The sequence below is a fragment of the Lygodium microphyllum genome, chromosome 19 (genome assembly GCF_053477565.2).
Source record: "Lygodium microphyllum isolate KBCC chromosome 19, Lygodium_microphyllum_v1.1.10, whole genome shotgun sequence".
NCBI classification, from domain to species: Eukaryota; Viridiplantae; Streptophyta; class Polypodiopsida; order Schizaeales; family Lygodiaceae; genus Lygodium; species Lygodium microphyllum.
Genome location: NC_141153.1, coordinates 86,914,778 through 86,940,208, shown reverse-complemented (window position 1 = coordinate 86,940,208; position 25,431 = coordinate 86,914,778). Strand labels below are relative to the sequence as shown.

The 25,431-nt window shown below is 41.8% G+C and overlaps 2 protein-coding genes across 2 annotated transcripts in view; one reads left to right on the top strand and one right to left on the bottom strand.

The window, feature by feature from the left end:
• The window catches only part of DJ1D (Class I glutamine amidotransferase-like superfamily protein), a 60,406-nt gene extending 42,758 nt beyond the window's left edge, over positions 1-17,648 (top strand). Inside the window, exons 3-5 of the mRNA XM_087700405.1 lie at positions 15,845-16,285; positions 16,397-16,759; positions 16,980-17,648. Of these exons, the coding sequence (XP_087556531.1) occupies positions 15,845-16,285; positions 16,397-16,759; positions 16,980-17,168 (993 nt within the window). The 3' untranslated portion in view covers positions 17,169-17,648. The remainder of the gene's footprint in view (positions 1-15,844; positions 16,286-16,396; positions 16,760-16,979) is intronic.
• Positions 7,959-11,735, bottom strand: LOC148020124 (uncharacterized). The gene is made up of 2 exons (XM_087700787.1): positions 9,468-11,735; positions 7,959-8,162 (listed from the first exon to the last, which is right to left on the bottom strand). Exons 1-2 carry the CDS (start codon positions 11,733-11,735, stop codon positions 7,959-7,961), a joined length of 2,472 nt encoding a protein of 823 aa, XP_087556913.1.
• Positions 17,649-25,431: the final 7,783 nt, after the last annotated feature.

The window sequence follows — 25,431 nt, the reverse complement described above, 5'->3', positions numbered from 1 at the left end:
ACGTCTACATAAGGCCAATGTGGCCTATGAGACAAAATCCAGAGTATATCCATGTCTAATGTCATCTCATCAGTAAGGTAAAGATAACATTACAAATAAGTGGGTGGCCTATGAAACAACACTGAAAATATACTGAAAATAACTATACGATGGGACTATACTAGGGTTGAACCATGTGTAGTGTTGTTTCATCGATAGAAAAGAAAAGGAAAGGAAAGGAGCACTAGATTTGATAGAGCCATGTACAAAAGTGTGGTGGAGACTATGGGCTGTAGTTGATCTCAAGATCTACACATGATCTCAGCTATGATGTGGTCCCTAGCTGCTTCACTGATATGCCTGGTGGTGAGTCTTTGGTGTCTCGTGATAATGGCTCTAATTCGACTATGGTGTGGCCTCCTCGGACATGGTCCTGGTAGACGGGGTCGTCATGCTCGACGAAGAGAAATGGCTCTATCCAATGTGACTCCACGGCGTGGCCTGTAAGGTGCCTGGCGGGGTGGCTTTGTCTCTGCTAGGCTGGTAGTGTCAGTAGGATCGGCTTTGTAGAAAAAGTTTGTCATTGCTCTTTGTGTGTGTCCTTCTGGATGAGCTGGTCTCCTATCTCGTAGTAGTTCAATTCGACGCCTCTTGAGCTCCAGGAGGAAAAGACCTAGGCATCTCTGGTCCTCATACTCCATTACGTGACGAAGAGGTCCAAATCTATCACGGAAGAGGCAGTGGTACCTTCCTCGTATGTCATAGTATATTGTGCATCTGCATATGTAGTGCTCCTCCGTCTCAGGCTCTCGACCACAAAGCTGGCAAGTCCTATCCTCTGCTAGGGTATTTGTCCATCTGCCTGTTTCCATCTGAAGTCTATGTGAGGAGGTGCGAATCTGTCCGATAGCAACCCATACGCTATGGGAGAGATGGGTGTCCATATATATATATATATATATATATATATATATATATATATATATATATATATATATATATATATATAGAGAGAGAGAGAGAGAGAGAGAGAGAGAGAGAGAGAGAGAGAGAGAGAGAGAGAGAGAGAGAGAGAGAGAGAGAGAGAGAGAGAGAGAGAGAGAGAGAGAGAGAGAGAGAGAGAGAGAGAGAGAGAGAGAGAGAGAGAGAGAGAGAGAGAGAGAGAGAGAGAGAGAGTGTGTGTAAGGTTAATGCTTGAAAAAAAGGAGGTTGGGGGGGGGGGGGGGGGGTTGTGGCCAAAAGTACCCTATTTTTTCGACGAAATTGTACTAATATATACTGTATGGATTGTACTGTATTATGTACGGAGACAACTATGAAAATGATATAGACACAAACATGCAAAACTCAAAACCTAAAAGAAAAACTCAAAACTCAAACATAGAAACAAACAAGCAAAAGGAGAGAGAAAGAACACAACTTTGAAGTGAATGAAAACTGTAAATGAATGAAGAGTGCAAAGTGCCCAAGGGCGGAGTAGTAGTGTTTGACGTCCACATGGATCCCAAGTATTGTAACCACCAGTCAAAGATGAGAGAATGCTGAATAATGAAGGGCAATAGGTTGGTCACCAAAACACAATAGTCGGAGGCTGAAATCTAGTAAATGCAACAATAAGAACTGTTAGGCAACAACAGGAGAGGTGTTTGCTGATGTAGGCAGTTTGCTGGACGGCAAAAACGGAGGTCCTATAGTAGTTGCCTGGTGGGGGAGATGGCAACAACTTGTTAAGATGTTGGAAATGTAGGTCGATTAGGTGCTATGATGACGCAAGGAGACCTCCAAACAACATGGCGATGGCTGGAAACAGGTTGCCTAGGGTTGGATAGTGATGGGCTATAGTCAGTGATGGTTGGACAATAGATGGTAGGTGGTTGATTAGTGATGGCTGAAATTTGCATGGTAGAGTGAGAAACCCTCACAAAAGTATGAAGATTGAACGGGGACAGCTTGTCTATTTATAGATGTAGATGGAATCTCCCAAAAAAGGATTTCATTGAAACTCTCTCAAACCGCGCATTGTTTTTGCGTTTTTCATTAAATAAGCATGTTTTGGGGCTGCTTAAGAGGCCAATCAGCATGTAAAGCATTTCTTAACTCAATACCCTCTCAAGCCCAAAACAGGGCGAGAAAGGAAGGAGAACCCAAGTTTTACCCAAGGTGTCCTATCCCAAAGCCAAGGTTGTCTCCGTACGTAGTACGGACTGATCCATAAGGTATGGTACGGTATGTATTTGTATGATTTAGTACAAAAAAATAGGCACTTTTTGGCCACTCCTTCAAGCCTACAACTTTCTTTTTTTCTTTTTCCTTTCTTTTTTTTTTCTTCTTTCTTTCTTAATTCTGTCCCCCAAGTGTCCCCTCTCTCTCTCTCTTTTTTTCGTAAATCCCCCCTCTCTCTCTCTCTCTTTGTCTCTCTCTCTAGCCTATTTCTCTCTCTCGGACCAAAGCAACTAGGGCATTGGAGAAAGGGTGTAGGGTGGTTGTTTAGTGGCCTACCAAGACTATAGAGGCGGTTATCTTACCAAGGGCGCCTAAGTAGTCACCCCAGAGAGGATAGGGCATTGGACAAAGGTTGCACATTGACTGCCTAGTGGCCTACCAAGTCCTGCAAAGGCAGATGGAACCACAAATAACTTTCTTTGGTTTTTATCTGTTTGTTTAAAAAAAAAAAAAAGGGTTTGTTGAGAGAGAGTTTGTGGTTGATTAAGTAACTGTATCATATGATGGGGGAATGAGAAGGGATGGTTAGGTCAACTCATCACAATATACACAAGCTACCTATCTACTTGAGGGTGTTGATCACGAGGGAGGATGATGTAGTAATGGTGGTGTGGTGTACAAACCATTGGTGGAAATAGTGTAGGATCTATCTAGTAGTGCTTTGCACAAGGAGTATGCTATATGCTGTGAAATGCTCATGCAATAGGTGCCACTTGGATAGTGTCTGTCGTGGGGAAATTGTTCAAGAACCCAAACACCCTTTACAAAGATGATGAAATCATGCAATGCAAAGGGGGTACAACAGGGGGGGAGGGGAGGAAAGGCCGATGTTGAAGACAAGTATCAAAACCTATAGAATACCAAGAAGGTTAGCAATCCCCTCTCAATCATAGATATCGATGCCGAAGGAGAAAGAGGAGCCAGATGTCGGTCTTCGTGTGGTGTCGAGAACCATGATGTGAGGAAGCATCCCAACTGGAAGAATAAGATAGAAGTCACCCCCATAGCATCAAGAGAGATGCTGCACAATTTTCCTTGGGAGGGAAAGCCTCCATGCTGGTAGAAGAGGAAAACTCCTAGGATAATGAAAGCATGAATGGAACGGGGTGCATCTTAAGTTTCCAGCTAAGGTAGGATTGGTGTAAACTTGCATACCAACCCTATATTGAAAACAAAATTTTACAAAAGAGATGAAAATCTGCAAGCACAAAGGTCAATAGTGAGATGATTCAAAAAACAAAACAAAACAGAAATGAAAAGCTAACTAAAGGAACAATGCAATGATGCAAATGTGTATGTGTGTGTGAGTAAAAGTAGTGGAAGACTTAAGAATGAAAATCTAAGGACAAAATCGTATAGGCCTGACTCAATAGCCTAACGATCTAAGAATGTGAGCCTGACAAGTGGTGAGATAGTTCTAGATGGAGTGAATGTGAACTAGATGCGTAAAGTGCAATGGGATCAATACTCGTAGACCAATTAGACAACCTCTTAGGAGTAGAGAAGGATGGTTGCTAAGGCTGTCCGTGTGCCACATGTCCAATAACTGTTGGGTTTGAAGGAGCAAATGGGGTAGTAGCAGGAGGCGCAACCCCATTGGACTATCCAGTAGGAGTGGAGGCAATTGTAGTGGTCTTCTAAGGTTTCTTAGGAGAAAGAACCTAGGCCTTGGTACGCGACACTTGTCGTCCACATGGCCCGATCTTTGGCAATGTGTGCAAAACCTATTTTTCTTAGGGAACTATTGCTAGATGGGTTTTGTTTCTTTGGTTGTGTTTGAAGAAGGGAAATCACCCTTGGTTTGGCTTGTCTTCGATATTGCTAGTTCTTTCCATGATTGGTTTTATCTTACGAAGAAGATGCAACTAGCTCCCTCTCTGAGTAAGTATGTGTGGAGAATTTCTTGTGGACTTGGTCATGCAGTCTTGAATAACGTAAGAATTGGCATTTAAACTTGTAGAAGGTTGGCAATCTAGGTAGTGAGACAATGTGCTGGATAAAATGGAAGCGAGTTTACTCCATGAGTAACTGCCAATATTTGGCCAACTTGACTTTTAGATCATCCCCTTTCTTAATGGAAAATTCTTGAAGCTCAAAATCAAGATTGATACATTGAGTGCGATCTTTTGTTGCATAGCAGTCAATGAGTTGTCTCCAATGCTCATATGCAAGGGGTAAATGCTGTAATTGAGAGTGGAACTCAGAAAGCAAGCTTTGCATCAGCTCAACATTGGTTATGGCATTGCAAACTCTCCATTGATGGATGTGATTAGGGTGAGCTAATCAAGGGTCTGGGCATAGGCTCGGATACCATAAGTAGAGGATGGAAATCCCCGTGTCTAAGAGGTCAAAGGAGGGGTGTGATTGGGGATAGTGAGCGGGATGCCTATCACAGACTTCCTACTGGGAAATGCTGTGCTCACTTCGCGGAATGATGGAGAGAATTGTGTTAAAGGATGGGATTCCATGTAACGAAGTCCCACGGATCAAAGTGACTTGAGGATGAGTGGATGACACAATGTTAAAGGGTGGCATCTGAAGATATGCTAGGGTTTGCACTGAGAAAACATAGCATGTATGATCAAGACTAAAACACAAGGACTCAGATAGAGATAAAAAAAAACTTAAATCCTAAATGCAAAACTCAAAATGCAAATGTAAATCTCAAAACTCAAGCACAGAGACAAACATAGAGAGAAGAAACTTTGAATTGAATGAATGCTATAAATGAATGTAAGAGTGTGCAGAATGCCCAAGGGCAGAGCAAGGAAGTTCGTCACCATATCCTAGGAAAATGCATTTACGGGACTTTGGCCGAAGTTTGCTGCGTTTTTCTTAACGAATGTGCACAAAAGCCTTGCAGCCAAACACTTTCAGGTGAGCATATGAAGGTGGCTTGCCTGACTACGCTTCTTGGGGAACTCTCCCCCCCCAAAGACCTGTTTGGTGACCGATTAATCAAGTGTACGGCTATCATAACAGCGTCTGCCCAAAAATCATGGGATAATGCAGCATGAGACAACATTGTACGGACCTTATTCTATATGGTCCGATTCATACGCTTTGCAACGCCATTTTGAAGTGGATTATGAGGGGCAGTGAGCTCCCTCTTTATCCCTTTGCTGTCACAAAATGCCTAAAAGGCCTTGGACACATATTTCCCACCATTGTCAGAGCGAAGACACTTGAGTGTCTTGTCAGCCTGATTTTCAACCAATGCCAAGAATTTTTTAAATGTAGCAATTCATCCTTGCTACAAATAGGATAAACCCATACCTTTCGTGTAGCATCATCGACAAATGTGACAAAATATTTCTTTTCCCCTAAAGATCACCCTGGCAGCTGACATACATCAGAATGTACTAACTCTAGAGGAGAAGATTTCTGCGAAAGAGACTTTTTATGAGACGCCTGTGCATGTTTACCATAAACACAATTATCACAATGCTCAAAATCAGCATATCACAATGCTCAAAATCAGCATAACGAAGACAAGGCAAGTAACCCAAACGAGAGATTACTTTCATTCCAGTTTGACTCATGTGTCCCAACCGGCCATGCCACAAAGAAACACTTGGTTGCTTGGTCACAGCAACAACATGATCACTCACACTAGATACATGGAGAAGATACAAGGTATTACTTTTACAATCTCTGGCAATCACTCTAGGTCCCTTACAGATCTTCCATTTTCCATCACCAAAGGTGGTATGAAATCCATCATCATCTAGTTGCCCTGTGCTAATCAAGCTCTTTTTGAGTTGAGGTACATGCCGTACATGTTGAAGTGTGAAGACAGAACCATGCTGAAACTACAACTGCACACTGCCAATACCTGCAATGTCACATGCATAGTTGTCCCCAAGATGGACAACACCATGTTGACCCCTTGTATAGGCAGAGAACCACTCACGATCAGGGGTGACATGAAAGGAATCACCTGAATCGAGAATCCAGGTATGCACGTCATCATCTGTATCTGCAAGTAAAGCATGTGCACCAAAGTGTGAAGAGACAACGAGTATGTCATTCCCATTGTCACTGTCATGAGTGATTACATTCAGCTCTTCAATTTGGACACTGCTCTTCTTAGGTTGACTCTCTTTCTTCTCTTCCTTGCCATCATCCGTTTTCTTGCCCTTTCCTTTCTCTTTCTTCCATTTGTAGTAGTCACATTTAAAGTGACCCTTCTTGCCACAATGATGGCATTCAACATCTTTGCCACGTGATTTACTGCGTCCCTTGCTATTAGATTTGCCTTTCTGCTGTGATCTGCCCCTAGTATGCAAAGCACTGGAAGACTTACTGGATGCATTGTTCTGCCAATTCATTTCTTCCATGAGTAGAGAACTCTCTACATTAGTATACAAAAGAATGGCATTAGAATTGCTTATAGCAATCCTGAATGTATCCCAACTCTCTGCAAGAGTGCAAAGTAAGAACGTAGCCTTAAATTCTTCATCAATAAAGAACTTCAAGGCAACCAATTGGTTGAAAATGGAGTTAAGCTCACTCAAGTGAGTAAACATTGTTGTACCCTCTTTCATATGCAAATCCATAAGCTTTTTTAGCCAATACACTTTGCTTGCAACACTCGTGTGTATACAGTTCTTCCAATCGAGTCCAAATAGCATATGCAGAATCCAAACCTTCAGTGTTAAACAACAAGGCATCAGAAATCGATAGCTCAATGGTTGAGCGTGCAAGCTCATTTAACTCATCCCAATCTTCTTGTTCCATGTCTGCGGGCTTTGCCCCTTTGGTCTTAATTGGCTTTGCTTGCTTCTTTTGCAACAGGATATTGTAGCACTGTTTTTGCCAGACTGCAAAGTTATGTGCTCCTTCAAGCTTCTTTATGTGCATGAGATTATTGCTATCACTGTTGCCAGCCATGATTTTCAGCCCAAATGTGACCAAAAAATTCAGCAAATGCAGGCCCAAACTGTCACACAAGTGACCAATGTACAAATAAGTACCAACCAGCAATAAATGACCACGTAGAAGCAGAAATTTCAGATCTGTAAGTAAATTTTCAGAAGCACCAAACCATGTGCTACAACATTCCACAATTGATTACAGCTGTTCCAAGGACAAATACATCACATTACATGAGAAGTCCCAAATTTTAGTTGCAATTTCTGTTGTACATGTATCCACGGGCATAAAATTTGACACGCATGGTCAAAAGACCCAAAATTTTTGTGCTCAAAGCATTAACCATACTTCTGAACTATCTCTAACATGCATAGAATAGGCCAATTTTACCAAAATAGAGCAATTTCAGCAAAAACCCCCAAATTTCACTGACCAATCTGTCCCAATTGCATTAATACATGTTCTCGAAAGTATAAATCGGGAAAAATTAGCAAAATTTCACAAATTTTTGCAAAAGCCCCAAATTTTTCGGGTCCAAATGTACACCAATGTCAGCCAATCTAACTTAGTTGAACAGAATTTCACCAATACGATAAAAGCCCTAAATTTTATGGGTCCAATGTTGAGAAATTTCACTCAGATGAGCAAAATTTCAATAATTTTGGCAAAATCCCCAATTCAAATGTGTACAATGTCTGCAATTTCTGATGCAAATGCCTCAATTTTACATGAACAGTACTCAGTCTGGAGAAGCCCCAAATTTTTGGGCCAAGATTGCACAAATTTGACCTTTTGTGCTTGCCCACGTGAACCCCGGTTAGAGGGAGAGGAATTTCAAAAAATTTGAAAGAAAAAAAAAGGATGACAAGTGCGTTGATTCGTTAGTTGTGTGCCCATGAGCCTTGCTGGTTCCGTCTGTTGCACACCTGTGAAGTCGCCCGCCGCTGGTCGCCCCGTTTGACGCCTGGCTGCTCTTCCATCCGCAGTGTCTTTCGTGCAGTCCTGTCGCTCAGGTCATTGCCTCCAGTCCCGTCACCTAGCACCGTTTTGCAGAAGTCGCCTGGTTCATGCTTGCTGTCGCCTGCCTGCCAGATCAACGCCAGCTCGGTTGGTTAAAAAACGACCTGTCGGGATTTCTGGACTGTCCACTGACAGTTCATCACACACACACGTGCCTGAGATTAGTGGCGACCTGATGATTTCGCGCAAACGAAACACTAGAGATGTCTCGCATGGACTTCGAGGAGCGCGAATACCTTAGCCGAAGCTCCGATACCAGTTTGTCGAGCTCAGAGGGTGTAAAGATCGAGACACTTAGCACTTGCTAGCATTAGAGAGAGTGAGAGAGAGAGTAGAGTAGTCAAGAGAGTGAACACGATTTTTGGGTACAATGACATGTGTACGACTTTAGGTTTTTAGATAGATATATATATATATATATATATATATATATATATATATATATATATATATATATATATATATATATATATATATATATGAAAGTACAAGTGCTAAGGATGTGTTCACACCTGAGCACATTTAAAGGGCACGAGGTTCTTTATTTCCAACACATTGAATGTACGAACACTGGTAATACAAAATAAACTTATGCAATAGCGTAAAACAGAAAAGTGGGAGTCTGTGCTCTCAAGGGGTGTAGCTCTCTAACAACTGCTCGCTCTCATGGAAGTGAGTCAAGGGAGAATGCTGGAGTGTTGTTCTCCTTGTATAGATCCCAAGTGTAGCAAAACTGCCAAGAATGATGTTGATGTAGTAGACTAGAGTTGAGGGTGATGACATATAGTAGTTAAGGACTAGTTAATGTAGAATAATATTGAATTTGATGTTGTGGAGCAACTAACAACAAAAAGCTGCCAACGTGTGATAGATAGTAGGCAATTATAGTAGTAGAGATATGATATTGGACAAGAGCTTGGAATTGAAAGCAAGATCTCCAAAGGCTGTAGATGTAAACACAGGGAAGAAAATGAGAATGATGAATCTCTGAACTAACCAACTTGATCAATTTTCACCATGAAAATTAGGAGAGAGAGAGAAAGAGAGAGAGAGAGAGAGAGAGAGAGAGAGAGAGAGAGAGAGAGAGAGAGAGAGAAGAAAGAAGAAAGAAAGTTATATTAACGTCTACAACAGGCCAAGTTGGCCTATGAGACCAAAACGTTGCATACAAAATGTCTGGGAGATTTCAAAAGTCCCAGTGAAGCTAACGTTTATGCTATGTTGAACTAAATTGAGTGGGTACAAAATGATATCTAGACTGGATACAGTCTAGAGGTACTCCCATTGCGGTGTGGAACTGCTCCTGGAGTGTTCATCCTAGGATGTCCCGCATGGGTCGGTCTAACATGTGACGTGTTGAACACCATGACCTTGGTTTTCCTCAGGTTCATAGTTAGGTCTTTGTCTTGGCAGAAGGTTTGTAGTGCGTCCAGTTGGCGCTGTAGCCCTTTAGGTGTGCTGGAGATGAGGACTATGTCGTCCGCATATAGTAAGATGGGTATCAGTGTCCCTCCCAGGCTCGATCCCTCCTTGCCCAATCTATCTATGTACTCTGAGATCTCATCAATGTAGAGGCCAAATAGGGTGGGTGAGAGTGGGCACCCCTGCTTGACTCCGATGGTGTCGGTTATCTCCTTTGACAGTCCTCCTGGTGCCCGGACTCGGCCCATTACCGATTCGTATAGTGCGACTATCCCCCATCGCATTTCGGTTGGGACCTCCAGTTCCTGTAGTCTTTGCATGAGCCTCGCTCGTGGGACTGTGTCAAAGGCCTTGCGGAAGTCCACGAAGCAGCAGTACACCCGTCTTCCGTGTGCTCTGCCCTCCTCTATGATGGCTCTCAGTGTGAGGATATGGTCAAGGGTGCAGAAACCCCTCCTAAACCCTGCTTGTCGTGCCGCCCGATGTTGGTGTTGCTCTGCCCACTTGCTCAGCTCGTGGTCCAGTATGGATCCATAGAGCTTGGCTAGTACATGGCCAACCATGATTGTTCGGTAGTTCGTGGGAACCATGGGGTCTCCGGTCTTCAGGATAGGTATTATGGTGTTGGCTGACCAGCTGGCAGGGAAGCCTTCGCATAGGGCTCTGTTGAACATGTGTGCTAGGAGAGGTGCCAGTATGTCTCTGGCATGGGTCAAATGCTCTGCTACCAAGCCTTCGTGGTCTTGGGCACGGCCATTTTGGAGTCTATCAATGGCGTCCCGAACCCGCCCCGTGCTGAAGAATGTGGATGATCTGGGTCTGCTCCCTGGGGGCCGGGGTAGCTGGGGCTGCTTGGGTACTTGGTATAGTGAGGTTGCATATGCGTGCCAAGTGTCCGAGGAGGTGATGGGTGTCTGGGCTCGGGGTTCCTGAAACGCCTTCCATGCCTCTCTGCTGTCCTGTCCTAAGAATAGCTGGTAGAATTTGTGTTCCACTTTGGAGAGGTAGGCTCGTTTCTTCCGTCGCACTAGACGACGGAAGATCAAGCGTGCCTGTTTATGCGTGTGCACTCCCCGTGCTTCGTCCTGTTGAAGACGGAGCCGGGTTTCCCTGCACTCTGCGTCGTACCAACTATTTTGTGGGACCTCCTTGTTCGGAGGGGTGGAGTGGGGGGATGTGTGGGGAAAGTATTCGGCAGCAGCCGAGGTGTGTAGTGTGCCCGCCAACTGTGCTATGACCTCCTCCAGGGGTGCGTGGGTGTCCATTTCCTGTAGGCTCCAGTAGAGATGGTCGGAGTATGCGCTCGCCGTTAGCCTGGTAAAGTGGTACCTGGGGAATCTTGGGGGGGGGGGGGGGTTGCTTGTTGGGGGGATTAGGTCATACCTGCAGGTTATGTCAAACTGCAGGTAGGCATGATCGGCAGCCACTGCGAGTGGGCGAGGTGATATTTTAAAGGACTGGATGTCGGGGATAAGTGATAGAGGGCCGAGGATATAGTCCACTGTGCTTGCTTCCAGTTTCTGTGTGGGTGCTCCATGTGCCCCCCGTCCGGTGCAATTGGCCGCGTGCTTGTGTGGGAAGCATGTGAGGGCCTCCGACCCGGGCCATCTGTCGAGACCGTTGAGGATGGCTAGTCCGTGTGCCCCCTCTAACGCCAGTAGGTGTTCACCATATTCGGTGCATTCAGCTGTGTCCTGTGATGCCCGATTGAGTCCTATCTCCTCCGGTGCGATCTCTTTGTACATGTGGTCTTCGCTCTCGAAGAAGAGGGTCTGCCTCTGTGCTGTGCGTGCGTTGAAGTCTCCGGCCAACATGACATCCCCCAAGCTGGAGTAGTGCACGATATCTTCGTACAGTGGTAGGTATGGTGACTCACCCTTCGGTGATGCGTATGGGGAGTGTGCTGGTGGGAAATAGCACACCGCCATGTATATGTCTCGGGGGCGATCTGTGTGTATCCGGATCCACATGAACCGGGCTTCCTCATCTTTCTGCATGACTTGCACTGTGGGCTGTAACTCCTCCCTGTACAACACAGCCACCCCTCCGGACCCTCGGGTCCCTCCTTTTGTTCGGGCTCTAGGGCGGCATGCCGTCTCCCATCTATATCCCCTCACTTCTGGTAAGTAGGTGCCTGGGCTTTGGTGGGTTTCTGTGTAGAGGACGATGTCCTTGCCGGTGAAGGTCTCCTGGAATAACCCTGCATCTGTTTTCATAGCTCCGTTGCAGTTCCACACTGCAAACCTCAGGTGGGTCTCATAGGCCGCGCCCCGTCATTGGCGTTTATCTGTGATGATGACACGACCATCTCTGTATATTGCCCATTTTCCCGCTTTGCAAGCCTCCAGGATCTGTGGCATGCATTCTTTACAGTGTGCCACCTGTGCGGGTGTGAGGTCATCCTCCAGGTAGACTTTTTTCCCTTTTAGAGCTGTCCTTTTGGAGAGGAAGGCTCGTTTGGATTCTAGGTTGGCAAATTTGAGGATAAGAGGCCTTCCCTTGGTGAGGTCTTTTCCTACACGCCATGCGTTCTCCACTATTTGAGGGTCCGCTACTCCCAACTTTTCACATATCTGTTTGGCGTCTGCCAGGGGGCTATCCCCTTCCTTCCATCCGACTACCCGGATGTGGAGCGCTCTAAGCTTTCTCCTTTTCTCCTCCTCCAGTGCTGCGTTCACAAACTCCTCCTTCTTTGTTGGTGACTTCTTGGCTACCTCAATCCATTTGGAGTTCTCGGCCACTTCGGCTTGTGCTTGTTTCACTATATTCGCCCATGTGTTGAGCTCCTTTGTTACTTGTGTCTTCAGCTCGTTGATCTCGGTTTGCACCTTGGTGGGCGTTGTTTCGGTGATTTCTCCTTCCTCCTTCTTGAGTAGCTCCAGCTGGTTTCTATATTCATCGAGCTCGTGCCTCAGTTCTTCGATCACCTTGTTTCTCTCCTGGAGGGACGTTTCAATGTCCACCTTCCAGGAGGTGAAGTGTGATGCGATCTCGGCGTAGATTTCGTTCCTCCAGTCTTGCACTTTCGTGCTTATTTCCTCCTTGATTTGGTGTGCAGTTTCTGCGCACATTGCTGCCATGATTTCCTTGATGTTGCTGATGTCTTGGTCATGCGCCTTGCATACATCTCGGAGGGCCTCCATGCCTTTCCTTGTGTGGTAGTCTGTCACCTTGTCAATGCTGCTCCAAATCGCTGAGTATTTCTCATTTTTCTCCCCTCTTGTGCGGTTGCCTGGTGACGGGGATGTCTTGTTCGAGCCCATCCCTTCCTCGCGGTTCCTGGGCTTGCTCAGGGGATGTGTGCATCTGGCCTCATTGTGGTGGCGGATGCGTGGTGGGCGGTGGTGGGAGGTGGCTGAAAATTCGGGTGGTGTGATATGGGTGCCGAGTCCGGGGCGCGAGGGAGGCCTGTAGCAAGGTGGGGGAGAGGGGGGCGGCTGCTACGAAGAGAGGAGAGATGGCGTGATTGTGGGGGGAACTCGGACGAGGGTGGGACTCGGACGAGAGACATCCGAATGTGGGGGGAACTCGGATGAGATTGTGGGGGGGGGAACTCGGACGAGGGCTGAACTTGGACGAGGGTGGGACTCGGACGAGGGACGGACGGCGAGGAGAGATGGGCGATGACGGCGATGATGGGGCGCTGACGTGGCGAGAGAGAGAGAGAGAGAGAGAGAGAGAGAGAGAGAGAGAGAGAGAGATGGTCCACGTCGCCTACGATGTGAAGGAGCTCCTGAAGGCCTGTCCGATGAAGATCGAGAGCGAGGGACGGACGGCGAGGAGAGACGGGCGATGACAGGGTGAGACGGACGGGCGATGACGGGGCGAGGAGAGACGGGCGATGACGGGGCCGGACGGGCGATGACGGGGCGAGACGGACGGATGATGACGGGGGGAGAGAGAGAGAGAGAGAGAGAGAGAGAGAGAGAGAGAGAGAGAGAGAGTTGACACTACCTTGAGAGGGACACCGACCCCTCCCTCTTTATAGGAATTTTTTGAAACAAACCACAGGGTGTGAGTGCCTGAATCATATATAAAAGGGCTGATTTTCTGTAATTTTGAAAATTAGGGTTTTTGAAACCCTAATTTCTGCAAACTCCATGCAGCAAGCTGATTTTTTTCTTTAGTGCTTCAATTAGATCAAGCTAAGTAGAAAGTGTTTCTTGGACGAGAGAGAGATAGGAGAGTACAAAGCATGTGGTTGATTTTTTTCTTTAGTGCTTGGATTAGATTAAGCTAAGTAGAAAGTGCTTCTTGGTCAAGAGATAGATAGGAGAGTACAAAGCATGAGAGCCTATTCCAAATAAAAAGAGAGATTGTCAATATATAGGTGTGGGGCTTGGGCGCTCAAAAGTGAAAAGTAGAGGTTACAAATGATAAGTGTTTGTTGAAATGACAAGTGTAGGGATACTTGTCTTTTCAAAATGACACATGTCCTATTCTAAACGCCACATGCCACTTTTCTAGAGAATCTAAAACTCTCTCAAATGGTTAAGAATTTGAGATAGCTATTGAAGACAAAATTGTTCCTTGCGAAATTCTGGAGTTTTCTAAAAATAGTAGCCTCCTAAATTTTAGAAGTCGCCAAATTTAGATTCCGGAGAGCTTCATTATATAGGTTCAGTGGTTCATGATTTGTTTCTTTGATCATGAGCATTTGGTTTCACTTTTTGAAACTGCTCATTATATGTATTTCTAGTCAATCTGATTGTCCAAGTATAAAAGTCTTAGTCATTATGAGCTTTTGGTCCATCTGACCGTCCAACTAAAATTTTGATTTCTCTTGGGTATCACATCAATGACAACCCAAGTATAATTATAGGGCATTCTGGCCATTGGCCACCCTTATATGGAAAAATGAACATTTACTCATATTTTGAAATACTTACGTAATACAAATCGCTTTTCAAAGTACTTGAGCATCAAATTAAATTGAATCATTGAGTCAATTTGTCTTGGTAGCAATTTATATATACGAAAGGTTGGTTACATCGCTCCCTCTTGAAATTCATCTTTTTCTCAAGATGTTGCTTGAAGTATGTATGATCTATAACCTTTTTATAAGTTGCAAGTATTTCTGGAAAGTCTTCAAAATACTCTTCTGACATCCATTTAGAATCTAAATGTGAGTAATTTTTAAAATTCAGAAGAAAATTTCTAGAAATGTTTTTTCCTCGTTTTGTGATTATATGAAAGACTATTTCCTCTAGTTGAAGTATCTCCTCCTGTTCATCTACTTTAGGTGGATCTTCTATTAGAGGTTCCAATGGTGGAGGCCCTTCATAAGGTTTCAAAAGATAGATATTAAAAGCATTGTGAGTTCTCCAATGCTCTAGAAGTTGTAACCTAAAACAGATATCATTAATCTTTTCAGTGACTTAAAATGGCCCATAATGTCTTGCTGCGAGCTTAGTGACTTGGGATGAAGGCTTGTTAGAGCTTCTTAGATGAGCTTTGTCAAATTTCAGCCACACCAAATCTCCTTCTTGTAAAATCAAGTGCCTTTGATGCTTATCTGTTGCTATCTTTTGTTTTTCTAGTTTTTAGTAACTCGCAAACACTTTACCTTTGTGCTAGCCTTAAACATTGACTTTTCTATCGTTTTAAGATACATTTGCAGCATTGTCTCTTTAGTGATTACACAGACTTGTATACCATCATCTACATAAACTTGATCAACTTTCCTTCCATATATCCATGCATTCATTGTTAGCCTACCCATGTTTATTTGTCCTCTCCTGGTTGTGAGCTCCTGTAAGAGTCTTGACGGAGACATAGGAGCTCTGACAATTCAGGTGCAGTTTCTATATTTGTTGGCTTCTTGTGCGCAGGCTTTCTCATAAGACATTTGTATATGTACCTTGTTATGAGCTATGATGATAGTAGATCCTGTGTATTTAGGATGCGTTTTCAGTTTCAACCTTTAGCTTTAATTTGTAACTTTTCCTTTCTTTTATGTAGGTGATGTATGCATTGGAATTATGGTATGGTATAGTTGGCTCTTATAAGCCACAGCCTCTTTAGATACGTTCTCTTACACAGAAACACATATGGGTGCTTGTGCTTGCACATTGTGCGTTGTGCACAAGCTGGAAGTAGAGTTTTTATAACATAATACTACCTGCTGCAAAAGATGAAAATTGTCAACTAGCTGTGCATGTGTCTATCCAATGTTTGTACTACCTGTTGAACAAGTCGAACTTGGGTTACGCAATGTTTATATGGAGGTTCATATGTGGACTGTAATGTTTATGTGAAGGTTCATGTGTCAACTGTGAAGTGTCCATATGGCAGCTCTTTGACATTGTTGAAATCATCATTGCAGACATACAGTGAAAGCCCTGGGCATAATTTCACTTTGACAGCTACATTTGATGAAGTTGATGCAAGCAATTATGACATTTTGGTGATCCCTGGGGGCAGAGCTCCTGAGTACCTTTCTATCAACACTTCTGTGCTTGACCTTGTCAAGAGTTTTGCTGCCTTAAACAGACCCATTGCCTCTATATGCCATGGACAATTGATCCTGGTGGCTGCTGGTCTTGTGAAAGGGAAAAAATGTACAGCATACCCTGCTGTTAAGCCAGCCATAGTTGCAGGAGGAGGAGCCTGGTTAGATCCGAAACCCATATCAGCTTGTTTCATTGATGGAAACCTTATTACTGGAGCAGCATGGCCAGGGCATCCTGAATTTTTAAATCTTTCGCTGAAGGCACTAGGAGCCAAGATTGTAAATGCAGATAAGAAAGTGCTCTTTATATGTGGGGTATGCCTTCTGCCTGGAAATTCTTTAGAATGTTACTCTCATATTCAGCCAACCTTCTAGAACAATTTACATAAAAAATTGTGGAAGTAAACTTGAGATTGTTCTGAACAGGATTATATGGAGGATTATGAGGTCATGGTTCCTTTCCAATCTCTGCAAGCTCTAGGTTATACAGTACATGCGGTTTGTCCGGATAAGAAGGCAGGTGACAAATGCCCTACTGCAGTACACGATTTTGAGGGTGCACAGACTTATAGTGAAAAGCCAGGGCACAACTTTACTCTTACTACGGACTTTGACAAGGTGGAACCATATGAATATGATGCCCTCGTGATTCCTGGAGGGCGAGCTCCCGAGTATCTGTCCTTGAATGACAAGGTGCTGGAGATTGTGCGGGAGTTTGCAGCAGGCAACAAACCCATTGCTTCCATTTGCCATGGTCAACAGATACTGGCTGCAGCTGGTGTGCTGAAGGTTTGTGTTGCTCCTATTGTTTGTGCTTCTTTTAATTGGGCTATTATGGATTGTCCATCTCTTTGTTGCACTTATATTTTATATTGGCTGAGATAACTCGACTGGTACAAACAGTAGGGCACAATGCTGTACCTGATGCTTTACCATAGCTCGAGCAATTGTCTCAGAAAAATCTTAAGTGTCAAGCAAACTAACTCCTTACAACATTAACCCATGACAGGGCAAGAAATGCACTGCTTATCCTGCAGTGAAGCCTCAGGTTGTTATTGCTGGTGCTGAATGGCTGGAGCCTGATCCAATCACCAAATGTTTCAAAGACGGAAACCTGATAACAGGAGCTGCATGGCCTGGACATCCAGAGTTCATATCTAACCTCATGTCTGCTCTTGGAACATCTGTTTTTTTCTGATGGTAGTGTAGGTTGCAACAATGCATGTGTACTCATGCATTGAACCATAAGAACAATACTAATAAGCTGGTTGTTTCATATGGATGATGATGTAATGCTAGTGTAGGTTGCAACAATGCCTGTGTACTCATGCATTGAACCATAAGAACAATACTAATAAGGTGGTTGTTTCATAAGGATGACACCAATTGTAGTTATTGCCTCTCAGCTAGAGAGTTCTCACTAGGCTCCAGCAAATTCAGGGCATGTGGTACTAGCCTTTGCTGTGGCCAACATCACGTTGAAGCAAGTGCATACTTCAATCCCTTTTAAGTTCATAATCTGCTTTTGATGTTACTGTTAATACATTGAAAGCAAGGGCTCTGAGTTATGACTACCAACTTGTTTGTGATGTTATTGTGAAGATGAGGGCTGAGTTATGGCCATTGCTTGTCTCATCAAGCGGAAATGTCCACTGTGTTTACTGGTAACGGTGCTTCAAGAGTAGGTAAAGGCACCCTTGTATGCAACTAGGGATCGCCTGATTATTTCAGCAAAAATGAGTAATATTACAAATTTCTTGTATACCTTTACAAGACACGATGAAAGCCAATGCAACAAACGATCTACTGATAACAGTAGCATCATGTAGCAACTTGCAAGGCGAGTGGCCATTGGTTTTAGTGTACATTTGTGTACAACAAGGTGTGATTAGTAAGCCTTGAGAAGAAAGCCAGTACTCTTTTGCTATAAACAAAAGAGGAGGCTATCGACTCATTACAAAATCATGCTAAGAGTTGGCAGTGTGCTTTTGAAGAACATGGGGCATAATGCCTTTTCCTTGCATAGAATTGTTGAAAAACATAGAAAGAGAGATCAAACTTTATACAATCTTAAATGCTTTGTTGCCATCTGATTTATGCAGCAGAGTGGCTTTATACTACTACGTAGTATGTGGCAGTTTTGGCTGCATATGAAATATATGTATGTAGCATAAAGTGGCTTGCACCTGCAGGAATATGCACTCACAAATAAAGTGTACATATAATGTGATGCCATCAATGAGTCTAGGACTAGAAGGACTGCAAAAACATTGAGCAGGACATTATGATCACTGAGTGAAGCATAACTGTATAGTGATTGTTGTAAAACACAAAAACACTGACCCTTCTTCCCTCCTTGTAAAGGAACTCCTCCCTTCCCCTTCGAGGATTTGTAGATATGCTTTGGCCTTGGAGCCAAATGCATTGATATGAAGGTGGTAGTGCTCAAGTGAGGTACTCTACAAGTGGTCTCTGTACTCCATAGTGAAACTTGGTGTGTACATTGTTATAAGGTGCAGTCTAAACGTGTTCTATGGTACCTTATGAATTATATATATAAGATTTCTCACAAACAGACATCTCTTTGCTTTGTGTCTATGTGTGCCACTTTTTAGCTTTTATGGTAAATGTTGATGCGTGGCGTTACAAGGGTGTGCTCAAGAGGTTTGCTATATGTGTTGTACCTTTCCTATGAACAATACAATATTCCTTATTGATACACACACTCCGTTTCCCTTGTGCTTGTATCGTTTTTCAAGTTTTCACTTGGAGTCTGGTGAATGTCCATAATACTTCGTATTAGAACAACATTGTTATAGATTCGTCTTGTTTGATAGGGGAGTAGACTCATGGTTTCAAAGGAGATCTTCACGGATCGTGAACCTTGATCTTGATGTGCCATTTGACTCGTGAAGGAGTTGGAAGCTTCATAGGAAGTATAGTTATTTTGAATGATATGACAACCAACTAGAGACACCGAATATGAAAGGATGACCTATATGAAGGGAAAATTGAGCTTTGCCTTTATTGGAAGATGCATGCAAGGAGTTGTTGCTGAAGTACCTTTATTAAGCCAAGAAGACCCTCCAACACAAGACCCATAGAGAAATCAAGTTACCAAAAGATCTAAAGGAAAAGATGGCCTTGGGTATGATTGATTACCAATTGATCTAGGTGTAACTTTGGAAGATGAAGCAAATTCAAGACTTAGAAGTTGAGCTACAAGGAGGCATCACCCTTGGGTGGGATTGGGAGAATGCCTTTGGGTTTGAAGAAGCACAAGAATGGGATGACCCTAGCTTGAAGTAAACAAAGACTAATAAGGTTGAAGAGTTGAAGAATGGAACCGAGCCAACTAAAGTAGAGAAGACAACAAAAGAGAAGCCAATCAAGGATAAAGGCAACAAAAAGGTGACGGGGAAGACTATAAGTTACTAGAAGAGGACTACCATCAAAGAAGCCAACTAAGAACAAGGGAAGAAAACACTGACTTCTGGAGATGACTATAAGTCAATGGAAGAAGACTACTACCAATATGACTACTATAAAAAAAGCCAACCAACCATCATAAGAAAACCTAATAAAGTACTATCCCATTGACTATCACTACGAAGGAAAAGGCTTATACCTCAAAGATTATCTCATTAATTATTATCTCGGGAAAGCAACTCAGAAGACTATCCCATTGGTTCCAACTTGAATAAGACTACAACTAAGGGGAATAAATTTATTGTGATAAAAAAGGAGGTGGCTGGGGATGGGGAAGTAAAACAGAGGCTAGAGGACATCATGAAGAATTGCGATGGCAAGAGGTGGTTGGAGATAGGACAAGTAAAGGAGAGGCTAGAGGACATAAGCAAGAATTGTGGTGTCAAGTTGAATGAAGATGGAGATAGATATCACAAGGCTAATGAAAATGGTAGATAAACATGGGAGGAGGAGGAGCCCTCAAATCCACAACTTGTAGCCCAACTTGAATAAGAAGTGGAATATAGAAATGGAGAAGGGAAAGGAGAAGCTTGAAAATAGGTAGATGCAAGAACCACCTCTATCCAAGGAGATGGAGGATGAGGCCTTGATGTTGGCCTTTTAAGTCACGGAATGCCTTTGATGGTGATGATGAATGAATGAAGACATAGAGTTTGAATATGAGAATGGAAGGGTGTTGGCACCTTAGCAGGAATCTTTTACATGGAGATGATAACTCATTGAGTGGGGATGAGGCCCCAAAGATAGAAGAAGAAGAAGAGAACAATAAGGGAGAGGATGCACTCAACCTAATGTGAGAACCTCCTCATTTATAATAGCTCCCAACTTCAACGATGAACCAATTGACCCAAGCTTAATTGTGATAGGCTAGAAGATGAGTTCAAGTGTATGATTGTAAAGATAGATGATAGGAAAGAAGAGAAAAAAGAGATGATAAATGGGGTTCAAGTATACAATCATGAAGATATGGGAATATATAGACAATGATAGGAAATAAGAGAAAAGAGAGAGAGATGGAACCATAGCTAGAATAGAAAAGACGAGAGAAGAAAAGAAGAGCAATACGATTGATGAAAAAATAGGGAAAGAAAAGAAGATCAAGATTGAGAGCATAGAAGGGATAGACCTTCAAAAGAAACATTAAAAAGATGGTGATAAATTAAAAAAAAAGGTAAAATAAATAGACATGGAGGAGTTGAGAATGTAAAAAAGCCAAAAAAAGATGATGAGAAGAAAGAGAAAGCTAATTTAAAAGAACAAGTAAGTATTCAACTATATGAAAATATCAATGACGAAAATATAACAAAGATAGATAAGAGAAGAATGTGAAGGAAGAAAGCAAGCAAAAGGTATATGCAAGGAAGGTCGGGAGGAATATAACAAGAAAGAGAGAGATATCAAGGAGAAAGGAAGACTTAAGTTGAAACCAAATGCAAAGAAACGAAGGTAGGGAAAGAGCCAAGTTGAAGAAAGAGAAGAATGCCTCCACAATCCAAGCTACGTAAATGGCTATGCTTGAAGTGAAGGATGAGCTAAGTCCAAGGCCACACTATGCTAAATCAGTATAAAGGGAGCAAATAGAGGCACTTTAGCCAATGGAGTTGCAAGTCACTCCAATGAATGTGATAAGGTCCAAAACCATGGGCTTCAGTGGATGAAATTAGAGAAAGAGCCTTGATGAAGAATGAGCATGTGGAAATGCTTGTAAGATGGCCTTACCACGGTAACTTAGTCTCAAGAAATCAAACCTTACTAGTTGAGCCTTCAAGAACCCTCCTCCTCACTCTTAAGGTGAACATCTTTGGGTATGGAACCCATGGGGATGTATTCAATGTTGGGAATGATTGAGATATTGGATTTCAACCTAGAAGTAGTGCAAGGAAATGTTATTTTGATCCAATGGATTTGTAATGTTCCAAGCACTCCACACATTGGTGTTGTTAAAATAAAGGCCAAAGGTCAATAGCCAGACGGACACCTCTTGTATAAGCACACATTGTGCAGTTACATAGAAGTGAAGTAACAAAGAATAAGGGCAACATTCATTTGATCCATTAAACTCTCTTGCACGGTTCTCTCTCAATCCTCTTGTACTTCATAGTTTCTATCTTGTGTCTTACAATTGTTGCCTTTTTAGATGGTATCAGAGCGATTCTCGTGGGAGCTCATGTTTGGAGTGAGGAGTGAAACTTTATAAAAAATATCAAAGATTCAAGTTTCTTTTATGAAATTTTGTGCTCGCTTTCTGCATTTTTGATAGAGGTACTATTCTCATCACTGAGCTCTATATCTAAGCATTTGTGTTCTGACTTGAGAAACCATTGAGGCTCAATTTGGGGGATTCCATAGCTTGATTTTGTTGCAGGGTTGAAATTGATGTAGAACATCTTGGCTTTGGATGCTTAGAAAGAGGGTTTGGTACATGGTTTTAATGTATGCAAGTACATGGCTTGCTTAACTAAAGGGACAACTTATCATTTGTAAGTAGGGGTTCTACTTCATTGGAAGCTCAGGGCTTAAGCAAGGGGGTTTAAGTAGGGGATTTCATGTTTGAGAGAGAGAGATGATTACCTTGGCTTGTAGAGAAGAGCTCACAATCAAATTGACTAGTACTGTAGAAGTACATTTTGGAGTAGATTGACTTCATCCACAGTATGCCACCGTTCTCTTTTATAACACTATTTTCAAAAAACACCTCCTTTCTATAACTTAAGCATTATGATTTTTTGTAAAGCCTTAGCCTTCAATCTAATCTTATTCAACTCAATAAAACTTGATTCACACTCGTCAATATCTAAAATTCTATTTCAGACTTTATATACACTTTAGTAGATGTGAATGTACCATTTTGAAAGATATTTATGTTGTATCATGTTGATACTATAGTGATTATGTTAGTTGCACCAGATTTACAAAGGCAATTCACATGCATTTGGTCTCGGATGGCTATTTGATGCTTGAAAATAGACAAAAAAGTTTCAAAACATTCATAGCAAAAGTGTTGGAATATCACTCTTGCATTAGTTTAATGTTGGCTTAACATTACTTGCGATTGAGCATACTTTGGGTATTTGGGTGTGTAAGACACACAACAACTATTATGACTTGCAACTATTATGGCTTTATTTTATTTTCATGTGAATACTCTCAAATCCATGTATTTCAATGTAAATAATATGCAACGTGGTGTATTTGGTATATGAAACAAACTTGGTGGCATGTATAAGAAATATAGTGTTGCTTCACAAGTTTATTGATTAAAAAGCCCCATTGATCTCTATATGGAGGAGGGGACTCCTATGTCTAAACCATTTTAATGAGTTTAACACTATTTTCAACTAGTTGACATTACTACACAAGGTCACATTTCATGATTCTATTAAGGTTATGTTTTTGTTAGTCATCTTTCTTGAGAGTTGAGACACTTTTAGGACAACCATTAGTAACTCCAAACCTACAAGTAATCTTATACATGCTAATATTGAGAGTAGTTTATTCATTGAGGAGGTGAATATTAAAAAAAATGTATGGTCAAAAAACTCAAGTGTACTCATTATAACAGGAAGGTCAAATGCAAGGGTAAACTTTCTCGAGAGAGGTAAGTGAGGGAGTAAGTCAAATGACGAGAGAAACTCTTGTAATAGATGCATGTCAAAGAGTAAGTCTTGCAATAAGAGAAATGCAGAATGCTGCTTTTGTGATAAAAAGGGACATATAAAGAAGCATTGTTGCAAGTGGAAAAATAAGCAAAAGTTCAAAAAGAAAAACGAGAAGATAGAAGTGATTAATACATGTAGAAGTAGGGATTAATACATGCAAAAGTGATGGTGGAGATATCTTGGATATCTCCTCTTTTAGTGATGCATTCTTGGTTGCAATGGATAATAGCATGTCATATAACTGGTTGGATTTTGGATTCGGCATGGTTGCAATGGATAATAACATGTCATGACTGGTTGGCTTTTGGACTCGGTATCATTTCATGTTACTTCACATAGAGAGTGATTCACTACTTATAATATTGGAGAATAAGGATGTGTCCATCTTCGTAATTTCTATACAACATTATTAGTATTAAATATATGTACATACTTATAATATTAAAAAATTAGGATGCATCCATCTTCATAACTACTATACATACAACATTATTAGTATCAAAAGATACACATTTGTCATTATCCTATCAATTGTCCAATGGATCTTCTTTTGTCTTACATAATGTATGATATGTTCTAGACTTGATTAAGAGTAGTTTGATTGGTACATGACAACTTGATGAATGTGGTTACAAGGTGATCTATAGAGATCATGTGTGAAAAATTTGCAAAGGGTCTCTTGTTTTTGACCAAGGGACTAAATTTAGTACTTTGTATTCTTTTCATGTTTTTGGGATTAAAGACCATATTCTTTTCATGTTTTTGGGGTTAAAGACTGTATTCTTTTCATGTTTTTGGGGTTAAAGACTATATTGTAGCTATTAGCAAATAACCATCAATTTCTTTATGGTATCACTATTTGGAGCACATGTTAGATATTACTAGACTAAAAGCTTTGTGAGTTTGCATTATCTTTCATATTTGACTGCTTTGATATTTTGGCTTTTGTGAGCATTGTCTTTTTGGCAATGGAGTTTTATATTTTTGTCATTTTCATGGATGCTACCACTAAGATTTGGGCTTATCTCTTTGTAAGAAGAGTGATGTATTAGATGCATTTCAAAAGCTCTTTGTATTTGTGGAGGATTAATCAAGAAAAAGGCTTAAGTGTTTAAGAATTGACAATGATGAAAAATACACCTTTCATACCTCTACAAACTTGTGTAAGTTGTGGTATCAAAAGAGAGTTGATAGCTCTTGAAAATCTTGCTCAGAATGATGTGGCTGAGAAGATAAATATGACCATTTAAGAAAGAGTTGGTAGTATACATTTTAATGCTGCTCTCACTAATGGATTTTGGGCTAAAGTTGTAATAACAACAATGCATTTGATTAATAGGCCTTCTAGTAAGCCATTGGATCTAAGAATTCTAGAGGATTTATGATTTAGAAAGAGACCCTAGTTATGATCACTCTTTTCTATGAGACATTTATGCATGTACCCAGGGACAAGTGAAGTAAGCTTGATTCTAAGTCCAAGAATTGTATTTTTCTTTGACATGTGGAGTAAAACAAAATGAGACATCACTTACAGAATCTTGCGCTTAAGAAGGTAGCATACACCATAATGTCATTTTTAGTGAGGATAAGATGCATATGCAATCCATTAAAATAATTGAGATAAGCAAAGTAGTATTTCAAGAGGACAAACATCCATCACATGAGTAGTATCTATGACCTATTCCACATGATGCAAGGCTTGGATATCCAACTAATGTTGAGATGAAAGTGCCACAAACAAGTGGGACAACTGAGCTAGTTTTATGATGGTCTATAATGGTTTTTAGATTGCCAAAGAGATACACTCCGTCTCTAGATTATCTAATGGTTATAGATTGCAGTGAGCTTCTTTTTGGATGACACTCATAAGTGTAAGAAGGCCATGCAATCAAATATGTATTGAGTGAGGTTATTTTCCCAATGGCATGTTGAGATAGCAAGCTCAACACGTGCAGACATTGATGATGCACCACTTGGTTAGATAGATCCGTACGTCTACACTTAGCATGTCAATGGTTATTATGACTCTTACATGGCCATTGACTTATCACTTATTATATTTGGTTTGTCACACCTATCTATGGCTAGCATAATTATAGTGCCAGTTAATTAGTATAGTCTATTATGTATTGTTTGACTTAGTATGCTACTTTTCTTTATGTTGTACATTATCTATATTTTGTGTACATTGAAAAATGTGTTAAAGAAGAAGAAGAAACTAACAAGAATTTTTTTTGGCCCGTGTCTTTCTTCTCATGTTCTTAAGTGAGATTTCTTTTGTGTGTATGATGTGTGTTTGGCGCACTATCTCAA

Excerpts from the sequence above, each read along its gene's own strand:
- LOC148020124 (XM_087700787.1), bottom strand. The coding sequence starts at position 11,735 with ATGAAAACAGATGCAGGGTTATTCCAGGAGACCTTCACCGGCAAGGAC. Across the intron at positions 8,163-9,467 it reads TGAACCTGAGGAAAACCAAG|GCAGGCGACAGCAAGCATGA; the intron begins GTCATGGTGTTC and ends TTGATCTGGCAG.